This window comes from Anomaloglossus baeobatrachus, chromosome 3 (genome assembly GCF_048569485.1).
Source record: "Anomaloglossus baeobatrachus isolate aAnoBae1 chromosome 3, aAnoBae1.hap1, whole genome shotgun sequence".
Classification (NCBI taxonomy): domain Eukaryota; kingdom Metazoa; phylum Chordata; class Amphibia; order Anura; family Aromobatidae; genus Anomaloglossus; species Anomaloglossus baeobatrachus.
This window is the reverse complement of record NC_134355.1, coordinates 189,177,836-189,200,976: the sequence shown is the minus strand read 5'-3', so window position 1 is coordinate 189,200,976 and position 23,141 is coordinate 189,177,836. Positions and strand designations below refer to the sequence as shown.

Here is a 23,141-nt window from a genome sequence, read left to right as displayed (position 1 = left end):
ACTCCTTGGCTAGGTCCTTCCTGGAGGGATATCTGGCTATTTTCTGTGTCGAGACGCCTAACAGAGGCTCCACGGACCCTTTTTCATTTATAAACTTTTGTGCAGCACTTGTGCCTCCAAAAAGGTCATTATATCATTATTCCCCAAGAATTCATCTTGAGTGGCATAGTTTCCAAAACGGGGTAACTTGGGTAATTTTCTTTGCTGTTTTGGCACTTTTTGAGCAGTAGAAATGCAACATAGCATCCATCTATTCCAACTAAAATTGTGCTCCAAAAGTTGTCCTCCTTCTTTTCTGTGCCTAACCTTGTGCTTAAGTAGTAGTTTCTAATCACAAATGGGGTATCATCATACTCAGGGGAAATTGAAAAGTAAATTGTATAGTACAATTTCTCCTGCCATCCTTGTGAATAGAAAAAAACTGAGACTAAAAGAATACTTTTGTGCAAAAAATTAATTTTTATGTCCCAATGTTATATAGCATCTATAAGTCTAGAAATGGCAGAACACCCCTAGATGAATTCCTTGATAGGTGTAATCCCCAGAATCAATTGCAGTCAAAATTGTGCTCCAAAATCCAAAGAGTGTCCCTCACCTTCTGTGCTGTGTCATGTGAACAAACAGTATGGGCGCATTCAGTAGGAATTGCTTAACAAATTTTATATGGCATTCTATATCATTGAAGGATGTTAGAATTAAAAATTTTAGTTGCAAGATTGAAATGTTTTTATTTTTTTATTCCACTTTGTATTAATTCCTGTTAAGCACCTGAAGGGTTACCAGACTTCATAAAGGTGATTTTGAATACATAAAGGGGTAAAGTTTTGAAAATGCTATAACCGGTTGGGGGTTTTCTGACATAAGCCTTTCAAAATTACTTAAAACGTGAAAAGGTCTGTAAAAAATAAATTTTGTTGAAAAAAAATGAACATTTCTGCTAAACTTTCAACACTTTTAACATCGTAACAAAATAAAAGTATTTCAAAAATGATGCTGACTTACAGTAGACTTTACTAATTTTACTACATAATTGCCAAACTTCTGATATCATCATAAACTAAATGTTATCAACACACATTCACGACTAATATTAAGTTCAGTGTGTCATGAAAAAAAAAACAGTCTCATCAGAATCCATGGGATATGTAGAATTCCCTGCAAAGTTATTACTGCATAAAGTGATATGTCAGATTTGTAAGATTGGGCTTTGTCATGAAGGTGAAAACAGGCTTCAGGGGTAAGGGGTATTATGCAGATAATAAAGGTACAATGCTGTCCAGCTGCATAAAAGACTGTATGGCTACCAGGAGAAAATTAACTTTATTCCTCCCAGGAGCTGCTGGCTATCCGTTATGGAGGCATGCCTGAAGTTGCTTCAGTCATCGCTCACAGCACTCCTCACTATACTGAGAGTGGCAGCTCTAAGGAGGCCCCAAAACTTTCACAGATCACTCTGCAGTGCATCTATACAGAGTGAACGTAAAAGTGTCAGGGCAAGCTTACAGAATCCATTCACAATGCTCTGTGCGGTGACTGTAGCCATACTGTGCATGCCCCCATGACTGAAAGTCGACGGCTCCCAGGAAGAATAAAGTTAATTTCCTCCCGATACACAGTAAGGTGGCCAGACAGCATTGGAACACTATTAGCTTGCAGATTAATCCTATATCTGCAGGTTAATAGCGTTTGGGGACATAGTTGGTTCTCTTTAAGGACCTTTCGCACCGTGAAAATGAAGCCGTTTGGGGATAAAAGATTGTTAATGATCTATCCCATGCAGTTTGCATATCATCGTTCGCTATTGACACAGGAAGATTTGAACTAACAATGATTATTTTATCATTTGCATAATAAAAGTGATCAATGAACAAACATTTTTCTAGTTTTTGGGTTGATTACTGTCTTGTTTATATGGGCCAATGATCAGGAATAAATATTCTTATGAACAATCATTCTGGAAATATTGGCCTGTAAATAGCTTCACCTGTGATGGGCGGCTGAGACCAAGATGTAATTAGGAGGGTGGCACAAGGGGCATTTGCCCTGGGTGCTTCCAGGAGGGGGCATTATCTGGCATTTTGTCACCCCCTGGGTGTGGGATTCTGCCATTCTTAGAGCTGGGTGTCAAACTGACAGTTAACTCAGAGAGCATGGAATAATGCCAGCTCCTTGCATTCAATTTCAGGTGTGAGTACAATTGAAGCCTGTCTTCATTTATAAGCTTAGTCTTAACTTCCTTTCTTACTATTCAGGACTGGCTGGCAGAAGACTGTCCTGCTTTAAGAATTATTTCAGTGGAATATGACACTCATCTAAGTGACTGGAAAGCAAAATGCCCTGCAGACAATAACAGGTAATTTTGATGTACCCCATTTCGCATGTTTGTTTTATATGGGTACACTGGCAAATGCAGACAGGATAGGGCCCCTGTGCAAGAATAGTATATTGGCCAATTTCAATCCAATAACTCATCAAAATGCACAATTAGACCTGCTTTGGAGGCAGAAATGGCCCCCTAATCTCTTGGGCCCCTGTGTGGCTGCACCAATGATATGTCCGCCCCTTTATGGGTATTTCACAATCAAAATTAGATGCAGGATGCCAATTCTTAAGGTGGCTGGAGGTTCCAATAGTTGGACTCCCAGTGATCAGACATTTATCACCTATTTTTGATAAGTTTTGCTATCAGGACAACCTCTAAGTAAATGCTATCCCATTGTTACTGACTGTGCTACAATAATAAGGAGGCTATACCTGGTTTACTACAGTTGTCCAATATTAGTACTTTTCATGTTTAGGATTAGTGATGGGTGAACCCGCAGACATTCTGGATTGTGGGTCCAACCATATTTTTAAAAAAGAAAAACCCAGTTTGGGACCAGAATTAATCTCGAATATCTGCCTGGAAGCCGATTCCCATATAAGTCTATGGGGACCCAAATATTGTGCTTTAAAATGGTGGGAGAATGGGCTAGGGGGATTAGAGCAGGAGCGTTATACTTACCGAGTCTCCCACTCGGCTGTAACACTACTGCCAGGGCTGCTCTTTACCCTCATACATATTCACTGCTTCTCCAGCCCACCAGCAGTCCCATTGTCTCTGTTTGCTTGCTGTCAGAACACGCCCCCATCCTGTGTGACAGCATGTCTAATTGCTCTACATATCTAAAGTGGTGTATAAATAAATAAATTAAAAAATTGGTTATGGCTAAAGGCTGCAATCCCCAACCGTGCACTTATCTTGGCTGTGTATCAAAATAAGAGGGACCCCATGAGGTTATTTATTATTTAAATAAAAAATGTAATAAACCGACTTGCGATTCCCCCCAATTTTGATACCCAGCCATGATAAAGCCGAAAGCGGGAGGCTGATATTCTCAGGCTGGGGAGACCCATGGTTATTGCCACCCCACCTGTCACGGCCAGGTGTACGGGCAGGCCCAGGAGGTGGATCCACTGGACCGAACTCCTAGATGGTAGCAAAGAGTCCGGCAGCTGGAGCACTAGAAACAGCAGAGCAGTCCTTGCACACAGGTATAGCGGAGAAGTCCCTGGGACTACGGAGTTACGGGTGGTAGTCCGGGTGACGCAGCTCAGGTTCGGAAGCCGAGATGATGTCAGGCGGGGTCCGGAACCTTGGGAGCAAGAAGACGGGTCACCGCAGGGATCCGAGGTGGTGCGGACTGTCAGGATGGCAGATGGACAGCGTTCGGGTTTCAGGATACGGCAGACTGGATGGCGAAGCAGGCACGGCTCTACAAAGAGAGATAGGTGAGTACGAGCACAGTAACACCAGGAGACCTGACTCCTAGCTCAGGGAACACGAAGATCAGGCCCCGCCCCCTTGGACAATACACCCCTTTATACCCTGTACCTGTTCAGCCTCATTTCCTGTTGATGGACGCTGGCCCTTTAAGAAAGGGTCAGTGACCGCGCGCGCGCCCTAATGCGCATGCGCGCAGCCCGGGTGCCAGAAGCCAGGAAGGGAGGCTGAGAAGAGGACGCAGGGGAGCCAGCCAGGGCCTGGGAAGCCGTCGGGCGCCGCGATCGGAGGCCAGGGGGCCTGGGAAGGACGGGGACCGAAGGCTGGAGATCGGGGAGCGTGGCAGGTGAGCCGGGGAGCGGGGCTGAGGACCCGGGGAGCGGGGCAGGAGACCCGGGGAGAGGGGCCACGGACCCGGGGAGCGTGACAGTACCCCCCCCCCCACGCCCCCCTCCCCGCAACCGGGACAGGAAGGCACGGATCAGAGGAGTGCCTACGTTCTCCCTGGGCTCCCAGGACCTATCCTCAGGACCATACCCCTCCCAGTCCACCAGGAAGAACTGTCGACCTCGTACGGTCTTCATGGCCACGATATCCCTTACCGCATAGATGTCGTCATCGGCAATAGGTGGAGGAGCCGGACTGGCAGCAGCGGAGAAGGGACCAAGGATAACCGGCTTGAGCAGGGAGACGTGGAATGAGTTGGGTATCCTCATCGTGGCCGGGAGCTGTAGCTTGTAGGAGACCTCATTGATCTTGCTGAGGACCTTAAACGGCCCGATGTAGCGAGGGCCCAGCTTGTATGATGGTATCTTCAATCGGATGTACTGGGAAGCAAGCCAGACAAGATCTCCAGGAGAAAAACGCGGAGGGTCCAAACGCCTCTTGTCGGCGTGTTTCTTCATCCGCTGGGAAGCGCGTCCAAGGGACGCCTTGACAGAGTCCCAAATAGTAGCGAAGTCACGGGCTACAGTATCAGCCGCAGGGACATCCGAAGAAGGGGATATAGGCAACGGGACGGAGGGTTGAAGTCCGTAAACTACATGGAAGGGAGATTTGGAGGACGACTCACTGATGTGGTGGTTATGTGAGAATTCAGCCCAAGGTAGAAGCGTGGACCAGTCGTCGTGATGGGCGTTGACGTAGTGACGTAAGAAGGAGGTCAAGATTTGATTGACCCTCTCCACTTGGCCATTAGACTGAGGATGGTAAGCAGAAGAAAAGTCCAGAGTCACACCCAGATGTTTGCAGAGCGCCCTCCAGAAGCGGGAGGTAAACTGAGTTCCTCGGTCGGACACGATGTGGGATGGGAAACCATGCAAGCGGAAGATGTGATGTATATAGGCTTCCGCGAGTTCCTGAGCAGAGGGCAGTCCAGCCATAGGGACGAAGTGAGCCATTTTGGAGAACCGGTCCACCACGACCCATATGACTGTGTGTCCAGAGGATAATGGCAAGTCCGTAATAAAATCCATCGCTATGTGTTGCCACGGAATTGTGGGTATCGGCAGAGGCAGAAGACGGCCATAGGGCAGGTGTTTGGGCGTCTTGTTCCTGGCACAAGAGGAGCAGGCAGAGACAAAAGCAGCGACGTCCGTGCGAAGGGATGGCCACCAATAATGGCGTACAATCGCACCCCATGTTCTCTTCTGGCCTGCATGACCGGCTGTTTTCGAGGCATGACCCCAGTGTAACACCTTTTGCCTGTCAGTCTCAGAGACATAGGTCTTTCCGGGCGGTATCTGGGCCAGGGTGACAGGGGCCACCGGAATAATCTTGCTAGGAGGGATGATAGGCTGGGTAGTCTCTTCCTCCTGCTCCATGGGCATGAAAGACCTAGACAAGGCATCCGCACGTACATTCTTGTCTGCGGGTCGGAAATGGAGCTGGAAGTCGAACCTGGCAAAGAATAAGGACCACCTGGCTTGCCGTGGGTTCAGTCGCTGAGCGGACCGTAGGTATTCCAGGTTCTTGTGGTCCGTGTAGATAATCACGGGGTACACTGCTCCTTCCAGGAGGTAGCGCCATTCCTCCAGAGCCAGTTTGACCGCCAATAGTTCTCGGTCACCGATGGTGTAATTACGTTCAGGTGCAGAGAAGCTCTTGGAGAAGAAACCGCATGTAACCATCTTCCCGGAGGAGGACTTTTGCATGAGCACTGCTCCGGCTCCCGAGGAGGAGGCATCCACCTCCAAGGTGAACTGGCGGTTTAACTCCGGACGGTGGAGTACAGGAGCGGAGGCAAATGCTCGCTTCAGTGAGCAAAACGCGGCGTCGGCCGCAGGTGACCAGTCCTTTGGATTAGCCTCCTTTTTGGTCAAAGCGGAGAGAGGAGCAGTCAGGGCAGAGAAGTGAGGGATGAACTGGCGGTAGTAGTTGGCAAATCCCAGGAACCGTTGGATTGCCTTTAGTCCAGAAGGGGGAGGCCAGTTGAGTATGGAGGACACCTTCTTAGGATCCATTTGCAGTCCAGTACCCGAGATGATGTATCCCAGGAAAGGGAGAGAAGACTGCTCAAAGACACACTTCTCATATTTGGCGTATAGACGATTCTCTCTCAGTCGTTGTAGGACCAGCTGGACGTTCTCTCTGTGGGTCTGGAGGTCCGGAGAGTAGATAAGGATGTCGTCCAGATACACTACTACACAGACGTAGAGGAGGTCTCGGAAGATGTCGTTCACCAATTCTTGGAAGACTGCTGGTGCATTACATAGGCCGAAGGGCATCACGCAGTATTCATAGTGCCCATCGCGAGTATTAAACGCGGTCTTCCATTCGTCCCCAGAGCGGATACGAACTAGGTTGTAAGCACCCCGAAGATCCAGTTTGGTGAACACACGGGCTCCTCTGAGCCGGTCGAACAATTCGGGGATGAGCGGCAGAGGGTACTTGTTCTTTACGGTGATCTGATTCAGACCCCGGTAGTCGATGCAGGGGCGTAGGTCACCCTCTTTCTTCTTAACGAAGAAGAAGCCCGCTCCCGCAGGAGAGGAGGATCTCCGGATGAATCCCTTAGCCAGGCTCTCTGTGATGTAGGTAGACATGGCCCTGGTTTCGGCTGGGGACAACGGATATATCCGTCCTCGAGGTGGTGTTGTTCCTGGGAGCAGGTCGATGGCACAATCGTAGGGACGGTGTGGCGGAAGTACCTCAGACTCCTTCTTGTCGAAAACGTCTGCGAAGGACCAATAGGCCGAGGGCAGTTCCGGTAGGTTCTCTGGAACCGGAGGTCGTCGGATGTGTGGTATGGACTTCAGACACTTCTCATGACAAGAAGGACCCCATCGGGTGATTTCGCCAGTACCCCAGCTGACTGAGGGTTCGTGTGTCCGCAACCAGGGAAGTCCCAGCAGGATTTGATGGGACATGTGTGGAAGGACGTAGAGAGAGATGTTCTCGGTGTGCAGGGCACCGATACGTAGTTCGACCGGTCTGGTGACCCAGGAGATGGTATCAGAGAGGGGTCTCCCATCCACAGAGGCTATCACGAGGGGTTTGTCAAGTGGAGTAACAGGCAGCTGGTACTTGTCCACCGTGGCCTGCTGAATGAAATTGCCTGCTGCCCCGGAATCGAGGTATGCCTCAGCCGTGAACCGCGTCTCTCCCGTTGACACTTGCACAGTCCACATAACCGGGTCTGAGAGAGTCCCAGCACCTAGGGTGGCCTCTCCTACCAACCCTAGGCTTTGGAGTTTCCCGGCCTCTCTGGACAGGCGCGTAGCAGGTGTGTGCCCTCTCCGCAGTAAAAGCAGAGGCCCTTGGCGAGCCGCTCTGCTCGACGCTGTTCAGACTGTCGTACTCGGTCAATCTGCATGGGCTCGTGGACGGGAATCCCAGCTGTTGATGACTGAGGTGCGGAGGGCTTCTGGGGAGGTGAGGAATGCCGTACCGGTCGTCTCTCACGAGACAGCTCTTTAGAGCGCTCCTGAAAACGAATGTCCACTCGAGTAGCCAGGGCAATCAGGGCATCTAGGGTGGAGGGCAAGTCACGACCCGCCAACTCATCTTTGATGCGACTCGAGAGTCCCTCCCAGAAGGCGGCTGTCAGGGCCTCATTATTCCACCCGAGTTCAGAAGCCAAAGTGCGGAAACGGATGGCGTATTGGCCCACCGTCAGTGTTCCTTGACGTAGGCGGAGAAGTGATGAAGCAGACGCAGAGGCGCGTCCCGGCTCGTCAAAGGTACTGCGAAAGGCCTGCAGGAACTCTCGAAGGTTCTTGGTCACGGGGTCCTCCTTCTCCCACAAGGGGTTCATCCACGCCAGTGCCTCGCCCTCTAGGTGGGACATTATAAAGGCGACCTTGGCTTGGTCGGAGGCGAATAGATGTGGCAGCTGCGTGAAATGAAGGGAACATTGGTTGATGAAGCCCCTGCAGGTCTTGGGATCTCCAGAATAACGAGGTGGTGAAGCCAACCGGAGTTGGGAAGCACCCGACGAGGCTGCCACTGGTGCGGGAGCCGTGGATTGTCCATTGGAGGACCTGGGTGCCGCAGGCGTCATGGATGCTTGTAACGTGTACAGGCGGGTGTCCACGGAGGTCATAAATTGCAGCATGCGGGTCTGGACTTCACGCTGGCGTTGGAGTTCCTCTTGCAGGGCCAATAGTGCTGCAGCGGGATCCATGGCCTGATCTTACTGTCACGGCCAGGTGTACGGGCAGGCCCAGGAGGTGGATCCACTGGACCGAACTCCTAGATGGTAGCAAAGAGTCCGGCAGCTGGAGCACTAGAAACAGCAGAGCAGTCCTTGCACACAGGTATAGCGGAGAAGTCCCTGGGACTACGGAGTTACGGGTGGTAGTCCGGGTGACGCAGCTCAGGTTCGGAAGCCGAGATGATGTCAGGCGGGGTCCGGAACCTTGGGAGCAAGAAGACGGGTCACCGCAGGGATCCGAGGTGGTGCGGACTGTCAGGATGGCAGATGGACAGCGTTCGGGTTTCAGGATACGGCAGACTGGATGGCGAAGCAGGCACGGCTCTACAAAGAGAGATAGGTGAGTACGAGCACAGTAACACCAGGAGACCTGACTCCTAGCTCAGGGAACACGAAGATCAGGCCCCGCCCCCTTGGACAATACACCCCTTTATACCCTGTACCTGTTCAGCCTCATTTCCTGTTGATGGACGCTGGCCCTTTAAGAAAGGGTCAGTGACCGCGCGCGCGCCCTAATGCGCATGCGCGCAGCCCGGGTGCCAGAAGCCAGGAAGGGAGGCTGAGAAGAGGACGCAGGGGAGCCAGCCAGGGCCTGGGAAGCCGTCGGGCGCCGCGATCGGAGGCCAGGGGGCCTGGGAAGGACGGGGACCGAAGGCTGGAGATCGGGGAGCGTGGCAGGTGAGCCGGGGAGCGGGGCTGAGGACCCGGGGAGCGGGGCAGGAGACCCGGGGAGAGGGGCCACGGACCCGGGGAGCGTGACACCACCCTAAAAGTAGCAGCCTGCAGGTGTCCAGAAGTAGTGTTACAGCCGCGCAGGAGACTCAGTAAGTATAAGACTGCTTCTTTATTCCCTTTTTTCTTTCTGTTTCCTTTAAATTTTTCTTTACTTACCTCTGTGGCTGAATCCGGAGAGTTACACGGAATTCCCTGAGAACTCCGTGTCCGGGGTCAGTGCACTGACACTAGGAATCCGACACAGATCCCACATTTTGCAGTCTGGGTTCACCCATCACTATTTAGGATAGATAACCTTATAAAATAGCGCATCTTGTAAAATGATTATATACACCATGTTCCAAATTATTATGCAAATTGGATTTAAGTGTCATAGCGATTATTATTTATTTATTTATTTTTTCCAATGAAACTCATTGATGGTATGAGTCTCAAGGTTCATTGGATCTCTGAAATCAATCTCAGATACCTGTGATGATTAGTTTGCCAGGTGAGCCCAATAAAAGGAAAACTTGATGTTCCACAATATTAAGCAGGCCACAGTTTTCAAGTAACATGCGAAAGAAAAAGGATCGCTCTGCTGCCGAAAAGCATCAAATAGTGCAATGCCTTGGACAAGGGATGAAAACATTAGATATTTCATGAAAGCGTATGCGTGATCATCGTACTGTGAAGAAGAGATTTGTGGCTGATTCAGAGCACATACATGTTCATGCTGATAAAGGCAGAATGAGGAAGGTTTCTGCCAGGCAAGTTCATCGGATTAAGAGAGCAGCTGCTAAATGCCATTACAAACCAGCACACAGATTTTTGAAGCTGCTGGTGCCTCTGGAGACCCTCGAACCTCACGGTGTAGGATCCTTCAAAGGCTTACTGTGGTGCATAAACCTACTATTCGGCCACCCCTAACCAGTGCTCACAAGCAGAAACGGTTGCAGTGGGCCCAGACATATATGAAGACTAATTTTCAAACAGTCTTGTTTACTGATGAGTGTCGAGCAACTCTGGATGGTCCAGATGGATGGAGTAGTGGATGGTTGGTGGATGGCCACCATGTCCCAACAAGGCTGTGACGTCAGCAAGAAGGTGGAGGAGTCATGTTTTAGGTCAGAATCATGGGGAGACAGCTGGAAAGCCCCATTAGGGTTCCTGAAGGTGTGAAAATGACCTCTGCAAAGTATATAGAGTTTCTGACTGACAACTTTCTTCCATTGTAGAAAAAGCAGAAACGTGCCTTCAGGAGCAAAATCATCTTCATGCATGACAATGCACCATCTCATGCTGCAAAGAATACCTCTGTGTCATTGGCTGCTATGGGCATAAAAAGAGATAAACTCATGGTGTGGCCACCATCTTCCCCTGACCTTAACCCTATAGAGAACCTTTGGAGTATCATCTAGCAAAAGATCTATGAGGGTGGGAGGCAGTTCACATCAAAACAGCAGCTCTGGGAGGCTATGCTGACATCATGCAAAGATATTCAAGCAGAAACTCTCCAAAAACTCACAAGTTCAATGGATGCAAGACTTGTGAAGGTGATATCAAAGAAGGATTCCTACGTTAACATGTAACTTGGCTTCTTTTGGATTTAAATAGCTTTTTATTTCAGTGAATGTGACCTCCTAATGCTGCAAATTTCACAAATGAGCATTTTCAGTTCTTTAAAACATATAAAATGTTTAGAAACTCTACTTTGTCTAAAAATTTGGAACAGTGCATTTTGAGTTTTCTTTTAATTTTGAATATTATACTGTTATCATTTGGAGGTTTCTTCAATAAATTTCGATGTATACTCTAACGGGTGATGACTTTTGTTAGACTGTCATTTGCACCGACCATTTAGGAAAATCAGAGAAAAATATAATTTGCATAATAATTTGGAAGATGGTGTATAGTTATTCAAATTACCTGCAGCTTCAGTAATGTGTATGTCATTCAGAAATTCAGGACAATCTTGTTAAACCTAACATCCTCTCAACTATCATGGAAAAAAAAATAAATCACATACTCTTTAAATCTATTTTTTATGTTATCCAAATTGTCTAATTTACCTTTTTATTTTTCAAATGTGTTGAATACATGATTTCTGTCACTTATTAATATATGAGTATTACAGGTTCTCCTCCTTTGTGGTGCCTCTTCCTTTGTCAAAATGGAAATTAATAACCCTTTCAATTAGCCTTCTCTAATTGAAAAACACTCTAAATGGAAAAGCTGTTTTTTTAGAGATGGGCGAGCACTAAAATACTCAGGTGCTCGTTACAGGAGTCGAGCAGGTCAGACGCTTTGAAAGTGCTCAACAAGAATAATGAATATAATGGAAGTCAATGATTGGGCAGTTTGGCTCTCCGCCCACATACAGCCAACCATATGCAAAGCATTTCCCTGAGTTCGGGGTAGAACGGAGTTTTTTTTGACACACTACATCTGAAAACGTTGTTTCAACCCCAGTGAAGCAAGCCTGTACTTTGTGCTCAATGTTTCAGGTTCGAGTGATTTTGGGGAGTGTTCGAGAGGCTCGCCGAACTTGAGCTTTTTCCTAAAAGCTCGACAGTTCGAGTTACGTTCGAGAACGGTTCAAGCACCAAAAAGCCAAGCTAGTTACTAGCTGGATTTTCACTGTAATACTGTGAGTCACTGTGAATCACGCTATTATCAAAATTCAGCGTATAGTGTCCGGGGGGGCAGGGTTTAGATCAGTGCTGCTGCTGAGTGCTGATAGAATGCCGATCGCCGTTTATTTTTTTTTTCCCTAACCGCGCGTACAGTGGGACGGGCCAGGCTGTCAGCAAATCACAGAGACGCATACTGCACAGTGGATTTTTGCCAGACAAGCAAGGGCTTGTTTCATAGGCTGTGCATGTCACATGTCTTTGCTCTATAAGACACGGCCATTTTCCCCATCGCCGCCATTATCTGTCTGCTGCGTGTGGGTGACAGTCACTGCTCCCGCTCCTGCTGCTACTGCTGCTGTGTGCGCTATAGAGATACAGTGCAATCTACACAGCGCTTTAGGGATTAGGGACTACTGGTTATTTCAGCCCTTTTCAGGGCTGATTTACAGGCGTTCATAGCCATAGCTGCTAAACAGGTCCGTGCAAATGCTGTGCTGGGCTTTGCTGTCCTGCTACCTACAGCACCCGTTCATTCTACCCACCTGGCCATTTTTTGCCAGAATATTTTATTTCCCCAAAGAGCTGACACTTTTTGTGGCATCCTAAAAGTGTCTGGAATACTAAGTTAGTGTTCCTTTGCTGTCCACTGACCCACAGCACCCCTGCACTCTACCCACCTGGCCATTTTTTGCCACGCTGTTTTATTACCCCAAAGAGCTGACACTTTTTGTGGCATCCTAAAAGTGTCTGGAATACTAAGTTAGTGTTCCTTTGCTGTCCACTGACCCACAGCACCCCTGCACTCTACCCACCTGGCCATTTTTTGCCACGCTGTTTTATTACCCCAAAGAGCTGACACTTTTTGTGGCATCCTAAAAGTGTCTGGAATACTAAGTTAGTGTTCCTTTGCTGTCCACTGACCCACAGCACCCCTGCATGCTACCCACCTGGCCATTTTTTGCCACGCTATTTTATTACCCCAAAGAGCTGACACTTTTTGTGGCATCCTAAAAGTGTCTAGAATACTAAGTTAGTGTTCCTTTGCTGTCTACTGACCCACAGCACCTGTGCATGCTACACACCTGTCCATTTTTGCTACGCAATTCTAATTGCAAACTGTGCTGCCACTGTTAGGGGCATACTAAAATTGACCGGGATACTCAGTGTTGGTTCGTCAGCTGTCAATAAAGCTAGACCACCTCTGCATTGTACACACCTGTCAATTTTTAGCTACGTAATTCTAATTGCAAACTGTGCTGCCACTGTTAGGGGCATACTAAAATTGACTGGGATACTCAGTGTTGGTTCTTCAGCTGTCAATAAAGCTAGACCACTTCTGCAATCTACACCACCTCTCCATTTTTGCTACCACATTTTAAGTGTCCAATCTTGTTGCTAACAAAATGAGTGTCAAAAGGACAGATGCTGGTGGAAAGGGGAACAGGCGTGTTGGAAAAGGAAAAAAAGTTTGTGTCCGTGGTGTAGGTGGGAAACCTACATTAACATCTGCTGAAGAAAGGCCATCTTTCCGTGGCCAATCTGATGTGCTCCCTTTTTTTACGGAACCAAACAACTGTAAGAAAGGTAGATCATGCACCAAAAAAGAACATGCTTGAATGGATCGCAAGTGCTCCAACAAGTGGCCTCTCCTCCACCTCAACTTCAACATCCAAAAAACTACAGTCCTCTGAGTTGTCACCCCAATCGCACTTGCTTTCTCCCAGCTCTCAAGTCTCCACCCGCCATGCAGAGTATGGTGTAACAGAGATGGCTGAGTCTGCAGAACTGTTCAGTCACACTATACCCTGGGAATCAGTGGTCTGCTCCCAAGCTACAGTGAGTACAGACCAGAAAATGGTCTGCAGTGATAGCCAGAAGCTTTGTGAGTCTGATTCAGGCCCTGATGACCAAGTTTCTGAGCTTAATGTACACCCTCATTCCCAAACTGTAACACCTGTTGGTGGAGACAATGAGGAACATACTGATGACGATGAGACGCAGATACCTGATTGGGATGACAAGTTAACTATTCAGTCAGGGCAGGAAGAGATTAGGTCTGAGGGCGAGGGGAGTGAAAACACAACGCTTGATGATGAAGTTCTAGATCCCACTTACTGTCAACCCACATTCACGCACTCGAGGAGGTCAGCAGATGCGGTGGAGGAGGATGTGACTGACGACAAAGTTACCTTGCGCCTTCCTGGACAGAGTCGGAGTACTGGAGCACGTCAACAACTGCATCCTCAGCCACAACTCTGCCTCTGAGCACAAGTCAGGGTGGCTCTGCAGGTCGCATAGGCTCTAAGCCTTGCCTAGCCTGGTCCTTTTTTGACCTCGCAAAGGATCTCCCAAATCATGTGATATGTAAGATTTGTCACCAATCTATAAGTAGAGGCCCAAAGCTCACTAGTTTGACAACTTCTTCCATGAATCGTCACATGAATAACAAGCATAAGTCCCAGTGGGAAGCAAACTGTGCTACAATGCGGCCCAGCGGAGCGGGCCAACTACCGTCTGCCCCTTCAAGTGCATCCGTGAGATCTTCTTCCTCTATGACTGTGGGGCCAGCTGTCACACATGGTCACACATGTTTTTCCACGCAGACCTTCCACCTCTTTAACCGCAACAGGCAGTTTGCTTGGCAGGTCGTCAGTTGTTGTGGAAGGGGAAACAAGTGCTGGTGTAGAGCTCTCTCAGACATCAAGAGCACCAACTTTGGATGAAGGCAACATCATGTCTCCGCCTGCACTTTCCTCACAGACCTGCAGTTTTCCAGGGACACCCAACTCAACACCGTCTCCACACAGCAGCCAGATCTCGGTCCCTCAGATGTGGACAAATAAAAGGCCATTTCCTCCGAGCCATGACAAAGCTAAGAGGTTGACTTTCAGCCTCTGTAAGCTTTTGGCTACCGAAATGCTGCCTTTCCGCCTGGTGGACACAGAAGATTTCGAGACCTTATGTCAGTCGCAGTGCCCCAGTACCAGATGCCCAGTCGCCACTACTTCTCCAATAAAGGAGTGCCTGCGCTACACCAGCATGTCGCACACAACATCACCGCTTCCTTGAGAAACTCTGTGTGTGACAGGGTGCATTTCACCACCGATACATGGACCAGTAAGCATGGACAGGGGCGTTACATGTCGCTGACTGGGCACTGGGTAACTATGGTGAGAGATGGAGAAGGGTCTGCTGAACAAGTCTTGCCGTCCCCACGACTTGTGCGTCAATCCTCTTTATATAGAAGTTCCTCCACTGCTTCTTCATCCTCAACCTCGTCTGGGTCCTCCACCTCCGCCCCAAGCCTACCTGGTCAGGCCACCCGCGTTGTAACTGCGCACAAGGAATCCCGCACACCTCCTTACTATGCTGGCAGCAGAGCTCAACGGCATCAGGCGGTCTTTACATTGAAATGTCTGGGAAATAAGAGTCACACAGCTAAGGAATTGTGGTCAGCTCTGCGGTCCGAGTTTCGTAAATGGTTGTCTCCACTCAACCTGCAGCCTGGGAAGGCCGTGTGCGACAATGCTGCAAACCTGGGTGCGGCCCTTCGCCTGGGCAAGGTGACACACGTGCCTTGTATGGCTCACGTGTTAAACCTTATTGTCCAGCAATTTTTAACCCACTATCCCGGCCTAGATGGGCTTCTGCACAGGGCACGGTCACTCTCTGCTCACTTCCGCCATTCAACCGTCGCAGCTGACCGACTTGCATCGCTCCAGAAGTCTTTCGGCCTGCCGGTTCACCGCCTGAAATGCGATGTGGTGACACGCTGGAATTCGACTCTCCACATGTTGCAGCAACTGTGGCTGCACCGCCGAGCCCTGTTGCAATACGTTATGACGTATAGCCTGGGCCAACGAGATGCAGAGGTGGGGCACATCATGCTGCTGGAGTTGTCTCAGATCAAGGACCTATGCACCCTTCTTCACAGTTTCAACATGGCAATGAATATGTTTAGCGCTGACAATGCCATTATCAGCATGACAATTCCAGTCATTTACATGCTGGAGCACACACTAAACACTATTCGGAGTCAGGGTGTGGGACAAGAGGAAGGGGACGAAGTACAGGAGGATTCATATGCGCAAGGGATACCAACATCTACAAGGTCCAGACGTTCAGCATCAACAAAGCGGCAGGCATGGGACAGTGGGGGAGAGGGACTAACAAGGGTGCATGGTAGCAGCCAAAATGTTGAGGAAGGTGCAGGAAGACATGGAGGACGAACTCTCGATGGCCATGGGAGACTCAGCAGATGAGGGAGACCTTGGTCAAATTTCGGTTGAACGATGTTGGGGGGAGATGTCAGAGGAAGAAGACACATGAGCGCCTTCTTGCTGCACTACCTACAACATGACCCTTGAATTGCCTGAATTAGAAGTGATGATGATTACTGGGTTGCCACACTATAAGATCCCTGGTACAAGTCCAAATTTGGCGAAATAATTCCAGCCATAGAAAGGGATGCATGTATGCAGGAGTATCAGCAGAAGCTGTTACTCAATCTTAGCTCGGCTTTTCCACCAAATACCAGTGGTGCACAGAGTGAGTCTCCCAGTTGTAACTTGGCAAGCATGGGATTGTCTCGTCATTATCAGTCAAACCGTACCTGCAACACCGTATCTGGTGCTGGTAACAGCAATTTTATGGAATCGTTTCATAATTTTTTTAGACCATCCAATGCAAGGCCACAAGAGACAAGAAGTCTGACACATAGTCAACGGCTGGAGAGGACGATACAGGAGTATCTCCAAATGAACATCGATGCCATGACTTTGCAACTGGAGCCTTGCTCATTTTGGGCTTCAAATTTTGAAAAATGGCCTGAGCTCGCCACTTACGCCTTGGAGATCTTGTCGTGTCCCGCAGCCAGAGTTGTCTCTGAACGTGTCTTCAGTGCTGCTAAGTGTGTGCTGACAGATAAGCGCACGCGTCTGTCCAGTGACAATGTGGACAGACTAACGTTCATCAAGATGAACAAGTCATGGATCCGCAAGGACTTTACTACCCCTGTGTCATCCTGGGGAGAGTAAAGGCTGGCGTATTTTTGAATGTGCTTGATGCAAATCTACCTGTCCAGTTTGCAACTGGGGCACAAGTGATGCCACTGAAGTTGTGGTGTGTGTGGCCGAATTTTTGGAAGAAAGGGAGACTCTGCTTGGAGTACCCTTGATGTGTTTTTAAAAATGAGCCAAGATGAACAAGTCATGGTTCAGCAAGGACTTTGCTACCTACTCCGGTGTCATCCTGGTGACAGTTAAGGTTGGCGTATTTTTGAATGTGCTTGATGCAAATCAACCTGTCCGGTATGCAACTGGGGCACAAGTGATGCCACTGAAGTTGTGTTGTGTGTGGCCCAATTTTTGGAAAAAATGGAGACTCTGCTTGGAGTCCCCTTGATGTGTTTTTAACAATGCTCCAAGATGAACAAGTGATGGATCAGCAAGGACTTTACTACCCCTGTATCATCCTGGGGAGAGTAAAGGCTGGCGTATTTTTGACTGTGCTTGATGCAAATCTACCTGTCAAGTTTGCAACTGAGGCACAAGTGATGCCACTGAAGTGGTGTCTGTAGGGCCCAATTTTTGGAAAAAAGTGAGACTCTGCTTGGAGTCCCCTTGCTGTGTTTTACATGATTTTAGAAGGGCATGACATGCCTATATCTGTGTCTCCTCCTTTTTTTCCTCGTCCAGCTGCTTTGTTTTTGCATGAGTATATGTCCTTGCCACTTTCCCATGTGTTTGTGGTGTCTTGGCAGTTGTTTGTGACCTTTTGAACACCTTTGAAGGTGTTTTCTATGTGTTTTTATGTGTTTGTGTTTGCCTCCCATTGTTTTCAATGGGGTTCGAGAGATTCGTCGAACCAAACTCGAACGCGGCCTCCGTTCGACGAACCGAACCGAACTTGAGCCTTTAGAGGGTGGCTCATCTCTATTCCTGAGCGACCCGATGCTCGATAGAATATCAAGCAGTGGCGACCATTATCACTCAACACTACTCTTTTTTTTCAAATTAGAGGAGGCTGATGGAAAAAATCTGGTCAAAAGACCCTCCATCAGTAGACATTTTGAGAAAATAAAAAGAGACGTGTAGTCTGTGAAGAAGGTGGCACTAATAAGACAACAAAGAAGGAGAACTTGTAATACATCTATATTATTAATAGAGATGGGTGAGCACTAAAATGCTTGGGTGCTCGGGGGGAAGACATTTTTTTTTGTCTTTGGACACACTACATCCGAAAACGTTGTTTAAACTCCAGTGAGAGCCATTCAGATACTATAAATGGCTCTCCCTGTGGTGCCTGCACACATCCTGCAGTGAAGCAGGCCTGTGCTTTGTGGTCGTTGTTTCACGGATGACACATCCGAGCTCCCCGATGCTCAATCTTGTACCAAACAGTGGTGAGCATACTCGCTCAACACCAGTAATTAAGTGCCATAAAAACATGCCCCAACACATTTTAAAATAGAGATAGTGAACAATGCCTTTAAGCATATTTTTGAAACTAAGGGTAGTCAAAAGTCACCTTATTATCATCACAGCATAGAATATAACAATATAATATATATATATATATATATATATATATATATATAATTACAATATAAGGCAACAACTCTATGTTTCTGCTTGATGAAGGATCATACCATTAATCTGGTATCCATATCACCTACCCATGAAAGAACATACATCTCTTGGTCTACATTTCTAAATATTTTAGATGAAAGAACACGGAGGTAGATGTAGATCTCATGGAAGATATACATCTCTAAAACAAAAAAACAAAAAAAATCTGTATGTAATACTATTACGGATCTGAATTCCAATCTTCATTAAAAAAGGACAAGTAGCAGTTTAGGATTTGTACATGGTTAAGATAAATACTGAAGGCTTCACCAATATTCTAAGTAAATATATTTCTAAAGGTGCTAATGACATGAATTTCTCACCAGATGCCGGTAACAACGCATCCAAGCCACATAGTCAATAGCTGTGACATAAATTAACCCCTTCCCGACCCTTGACGTTACTGTACATCATAGAAGTCAGTGCATTCTGAACCTATGATGTACATGTTCACTTCCTATTACTCGATGCTGGTTATAGCTCTTTTACCCTTAACAAGTCTTCAATGCAAGCAGTTGGCTTGTGTACATCTGGAGGAACTTTGAAGTCATTTCAATTTCTCTCCCTGAGTCATCTGAAGATAAGTCATTTGTTCAATTTCCCCCGATTGTTATCCCTGTGTCTTCTTTAGAGCTTAGTCGGGTTGACTAAGGGCTCATCCCATCCATCCCCTACCTAGGGCCTACTTCATGGTCAGCAAGGGTCAGGTATCTGGATCGGCTCATAGGTGCTGAACTTATCTAGGATTGTGAGTAAAGCCAGGCCCCAGTGGTAGGCTGGGGTCAAGGGTCACCATCTCCCCCTTCCCTAGACACAGGGTTTTCCTTCCCTTTTGCCGTTCGCTTGGTACTTTCACGTACCTAGCATGACAGCAATACTCTATCAGAAGGGGATTACAGTGAGGCCTTGACCTCCCCACAATATGTTTCACTGGCAATTAATAACATGCTAAGCCAAATATATATAGTCTATCAATGCTCTCTGACACCTAGCAGGTTACAGTCATATGAAAAAGTTTGGGCACCCCTATTAATGTTAACCTTTTTTCTTTATAACAATTTGGGTTGTTGCAACAGCTTTTTCAGTTTCATATATCTAATAACTGATGGAATGAGTAATAGTACAATAAACCTCATTTCAATCCAGAAATAACAGAAAATATGCAATCCGCATTTAAACAAAATTTGACCGGTGCAAAAGTATGGGCACCCTTATCAATTTCTTGATTTGAACACTCCTAACTACTTTTTACTGACTTACTAATGCACTAAATTGGTTTTGTAACCTCATTGAGCTTTGAACTTCATAGGCAGGTGTATCCAATCATGAGAAAAGGTATTTAAGGTGGCCACTTGCAAGTTGTTCTCCTATTTGAATCTCCTATGAAGAGTGGCATCATAGGCTCCTCAAAACAACTCTCAAATGATCTGAAAACAAAGATTATTCAACATAGTTGTTCAGTGGAAGGATACAAAAAATTGTCTCAGAGATTTAAACTGTCTGTTTCCACTGTGAGGAACCTAGTAAGGAAATGGAAGAACACAGGTACTTCTTGTTAAGCCCAGAAGTGGCAGGCCAAGAAAAATATCAGAAAGGCAGAGAATAATAATGGTGAGAACAGTCAAGGACAATCCACAGACCACCTCCAAAGAACTGCAGCATCATCTTGCTGCAGATGTCAATGTGCATCGGTCAACAATACAGGGCAAGTTGCACAAGGAGAAGCTGTATGGGAGAGTGATGCGAAAGAAGCCGTTTCTGCAAGCACGCCACAAACCGAGTCGCCTGAGGTATGCAACAGCACATTTGGACAAGCAAGTTACATTTTGGAAGAAGGTCCTGTGGACTGATGAAACAAAGATTGAGTTGTTTGGTCATACAAAAAGGCGTTATGCATGGAGGCAAAAAAACACAGCATTCCAAGAAAAGCATTTGGTGGAGGTTCCATTATGCTGTCAGGGCCAGGCGGTCGGGCAGACCCAGGAGGTGGATCCACTGGGCCGAACTCTAAGATGGTGGTAAGGAGTCCGGTAGCTGAAGCACTATGGGCAGTAGAACAGTCCGTGCCAGTGAGTGTAACGAAGAAGTCCCTGGGACCACGGAGTCACAGATGGTAGTCCGGGTGACGTAGCTCAGGTTCGGAAGCCGAGGTGATGTCAGGCGGGGTCCGGAACCTTTGGAGCGAGATGACGGGTCACCGCAGGGATCCGAGATGGTACGGACTGTCAGATGGCAGACGGACAGCGTGCGGGGTTCGGGATTCAGCAGAACCGGATGGCGAGGCAGGATCAGCTCTAGAAGAGAGATACGTGAGTATGGCACGAAGACACAAGGAGACCTGACTCCTAGCTTGGAAAACACGAAGATCAGGCCCCGCCCTCTTGGACAATACACCCCTTTATACCCTGTACCTGTTTAGCCTCATTTCCTGTTAATGGACACTGGCCCTTTAAGAAAGGGTCAGTGACCGCGCGCGCGCCCTAATGCGCATGCGCGCAGCCCGGGTGCCAGAAGCCAGGGAAGGAGGCTGAGAAGAGGACGCAGGGGAGCCGGCCAGGGCCTGGGAAGCCGTCGGGCGCCGCGATCGGAGACCAGGGGGCCTGGGAAGGACGGGCACCGGAGCCAAGGACCCGGGGAGCGTGGCAGGTGAGCCGGGGAGCGGGGCTGAGGACCCGGGGAGCGGAGCAGAGGACCCGGGGAGGGGAGCCAAGGACCCGGGGAGCGTGACAGTACCCCCCCCCCACGCCCCCCTCCCCGCAACCGGGACATGAAGGCACGGATCAGAGGAGTGCCCACGTTCTCCCTGGGCTCCCAGGACCTATCCTCAGGACCATACCCCTCCCAGTCCACCAGGAAGAACTGTCGACCTCGTACGGTCTTCATGGCCACGATATCCCTTACCGCATAGACGTCGTCATCGGCAATAGGTGGAGGAGCCGGACTGGCAGCAGCGGAGAAGGGACCAAGGACAACCGGCTTGAGCAGGGAGACGTGGAATGAGTTGGGTATCCTCATCGTGGCCGGGAGCTGTAGCTTGTAGGAGACCTCATTGATCTTGCTGAGGACCTTAAACGGCCCGATGTAGCGAGGACCCAGCTTGTAGGAAGGTATCTTCAATCGGATGTACTGGGAAGCAAGCCAGACCAGGTCACCAGGAGAGAAACACGGAGGGTCCAGACGCCTCTTGTCAGCGTGTTTCTTCATCCGCTGGGAAGCGCGTCCAAGGGACGCCTTGACAGAGTCCCAAATGGTAGCGAAGTCACGGGCTACAGTATCAGCCGCAGGGACATCCGAAGAAGGGGATATAGGCAATGGGACGGAGGGCTGAAGTCCGTAAACGACATGGAAGGGAGACTTGGAGGACGACTCACTGATGTGGTGGTTATGTGAGAATTCAGCCCAAGGCAGAAGCGTGGACCAGTCGTCGTGATGGGCGTTGATATAGTGACGTAAGAAGGATGTCAAGATTTGATTGACCCTCTCCACTTGGCCATTAGACTGAGGATGGTATGCAGAAGAAAAGTCCAGAGTTACTCCCAGATGTTTGCAGAGCGCCCTCCAGAAGCGGGAGGTGAACTGAGTTCCTCTGTCGGACACGATGTGGGATGGAAAGCCATGCAAGCGGAAGATGTGATGTATATAGGCTTCCGCGAGTTCCTGAGCAGAGGGCAGTCCAGCCATGGGGATGAAGTGAGCCATTTTGGAGAACCGGTCCACCACGACCCATATGACTGTGTGTCCAGAGGATAATGGCAAGTCCGTAATAAAATCCATCGCTATGTGTTGCCACGGAACTGAGGGTATAGGCAGCGGCAGAAGACGGCCATAGGGCAGGTGTTTGGGCGCCTTGTTCCTGGCACAAGAGGAGCAGGCAGAGACAAAAGCAGCGACGTCCGTGCGAAGGGATGGCCACCAGTAATGGCGTACAATCGCACCCCATGTTCTCTTCTGGCCTGCATGACCGGCTGTTTTTGAGGCATGACCCCAGTGTAACACTTTTTGCCTGTCAGTCTCAGAGACATAGGTCTTTCCGGGCGGTATCTGGGCCAGGGTGACAGGAGCCACCGGAATGATCTTGCTAGGAGAGATGATGGGTTGGGTAGTCTCTTCCTCCTGCTCCATGGGCATGAAAGACCTAGACAAGGCATCAGCGCGTACATTCTTGTCCGCGGGTCGGAAATGGAGCTGGAAGTCAAACCTGGCAAAGAATAGGGACCACCTGGCTTGCCGTGGGTTCAGTCGCTGAGCGGACCGCAGGTATTCCAGGTTCTTGTGGTCCGTGTAGATAATCACGGGGTACACTGCTCCTTCCAGAAGGTAGCGCCACTCCTCTAGAGCCAGTTTGACCGCCAATAGTTCTCGGTCACCGATGGTGTAATTACGTTCAGGCGCTGAGAAGCTCTTGGAGAAGAAACCGCACGTCACCATCTTGCCGGAGGAGGACTTCTGCATGAGCACTGCTCCGGCTCCCGAGGAGGAGGCATCCACCTCCAAGGTGAACTGGCGGTTTAACTCCGGACGGTGGAGTACAGGAGCGGAGGCAAATGCTCGCTTCAGTGAGCAAAACGCGGCGTCGGCCGCAGGTGACCAGTCCTTTGGATTAGCCTCCTTTTTGGTCAAAGCGGAGAGAGGAGCAGTCAGGGCAGAGAAGTGAGGGATAAACTGGCGGTAGTAGTTGGCGAATCCCAGGAACCGTTGGATTGCCTTCAGTCCAGAAGGGGGAGGCCAGTTGAGTATGGAGGAGA

General features: G+C 48.8%; 1 protein-coding gene across 1 annotated transcript in view; it reads left to right on the top strand.

Moving 5' to 3' along the window:
- The window catches only part of SERAC1 (serine active site containing 1), a 211,783-nt gene that overhangs the window by 135,551 nt on the left and 53,091 nt on the right, over nucleotides 1-23,141 (top strand). Inside the window, exon 13 of the mRNA XM_075338188.1 lies at nucleotides 2,253-2,353. Within this exon, the coding sequence (XP_075194303.1) occupies nucleotides 2,253-2,353 (101 nt within the window). The remainder of the gene's footprint in view (nucleotides 1-2,252; nucleotides 2,354-23,141) is intronic.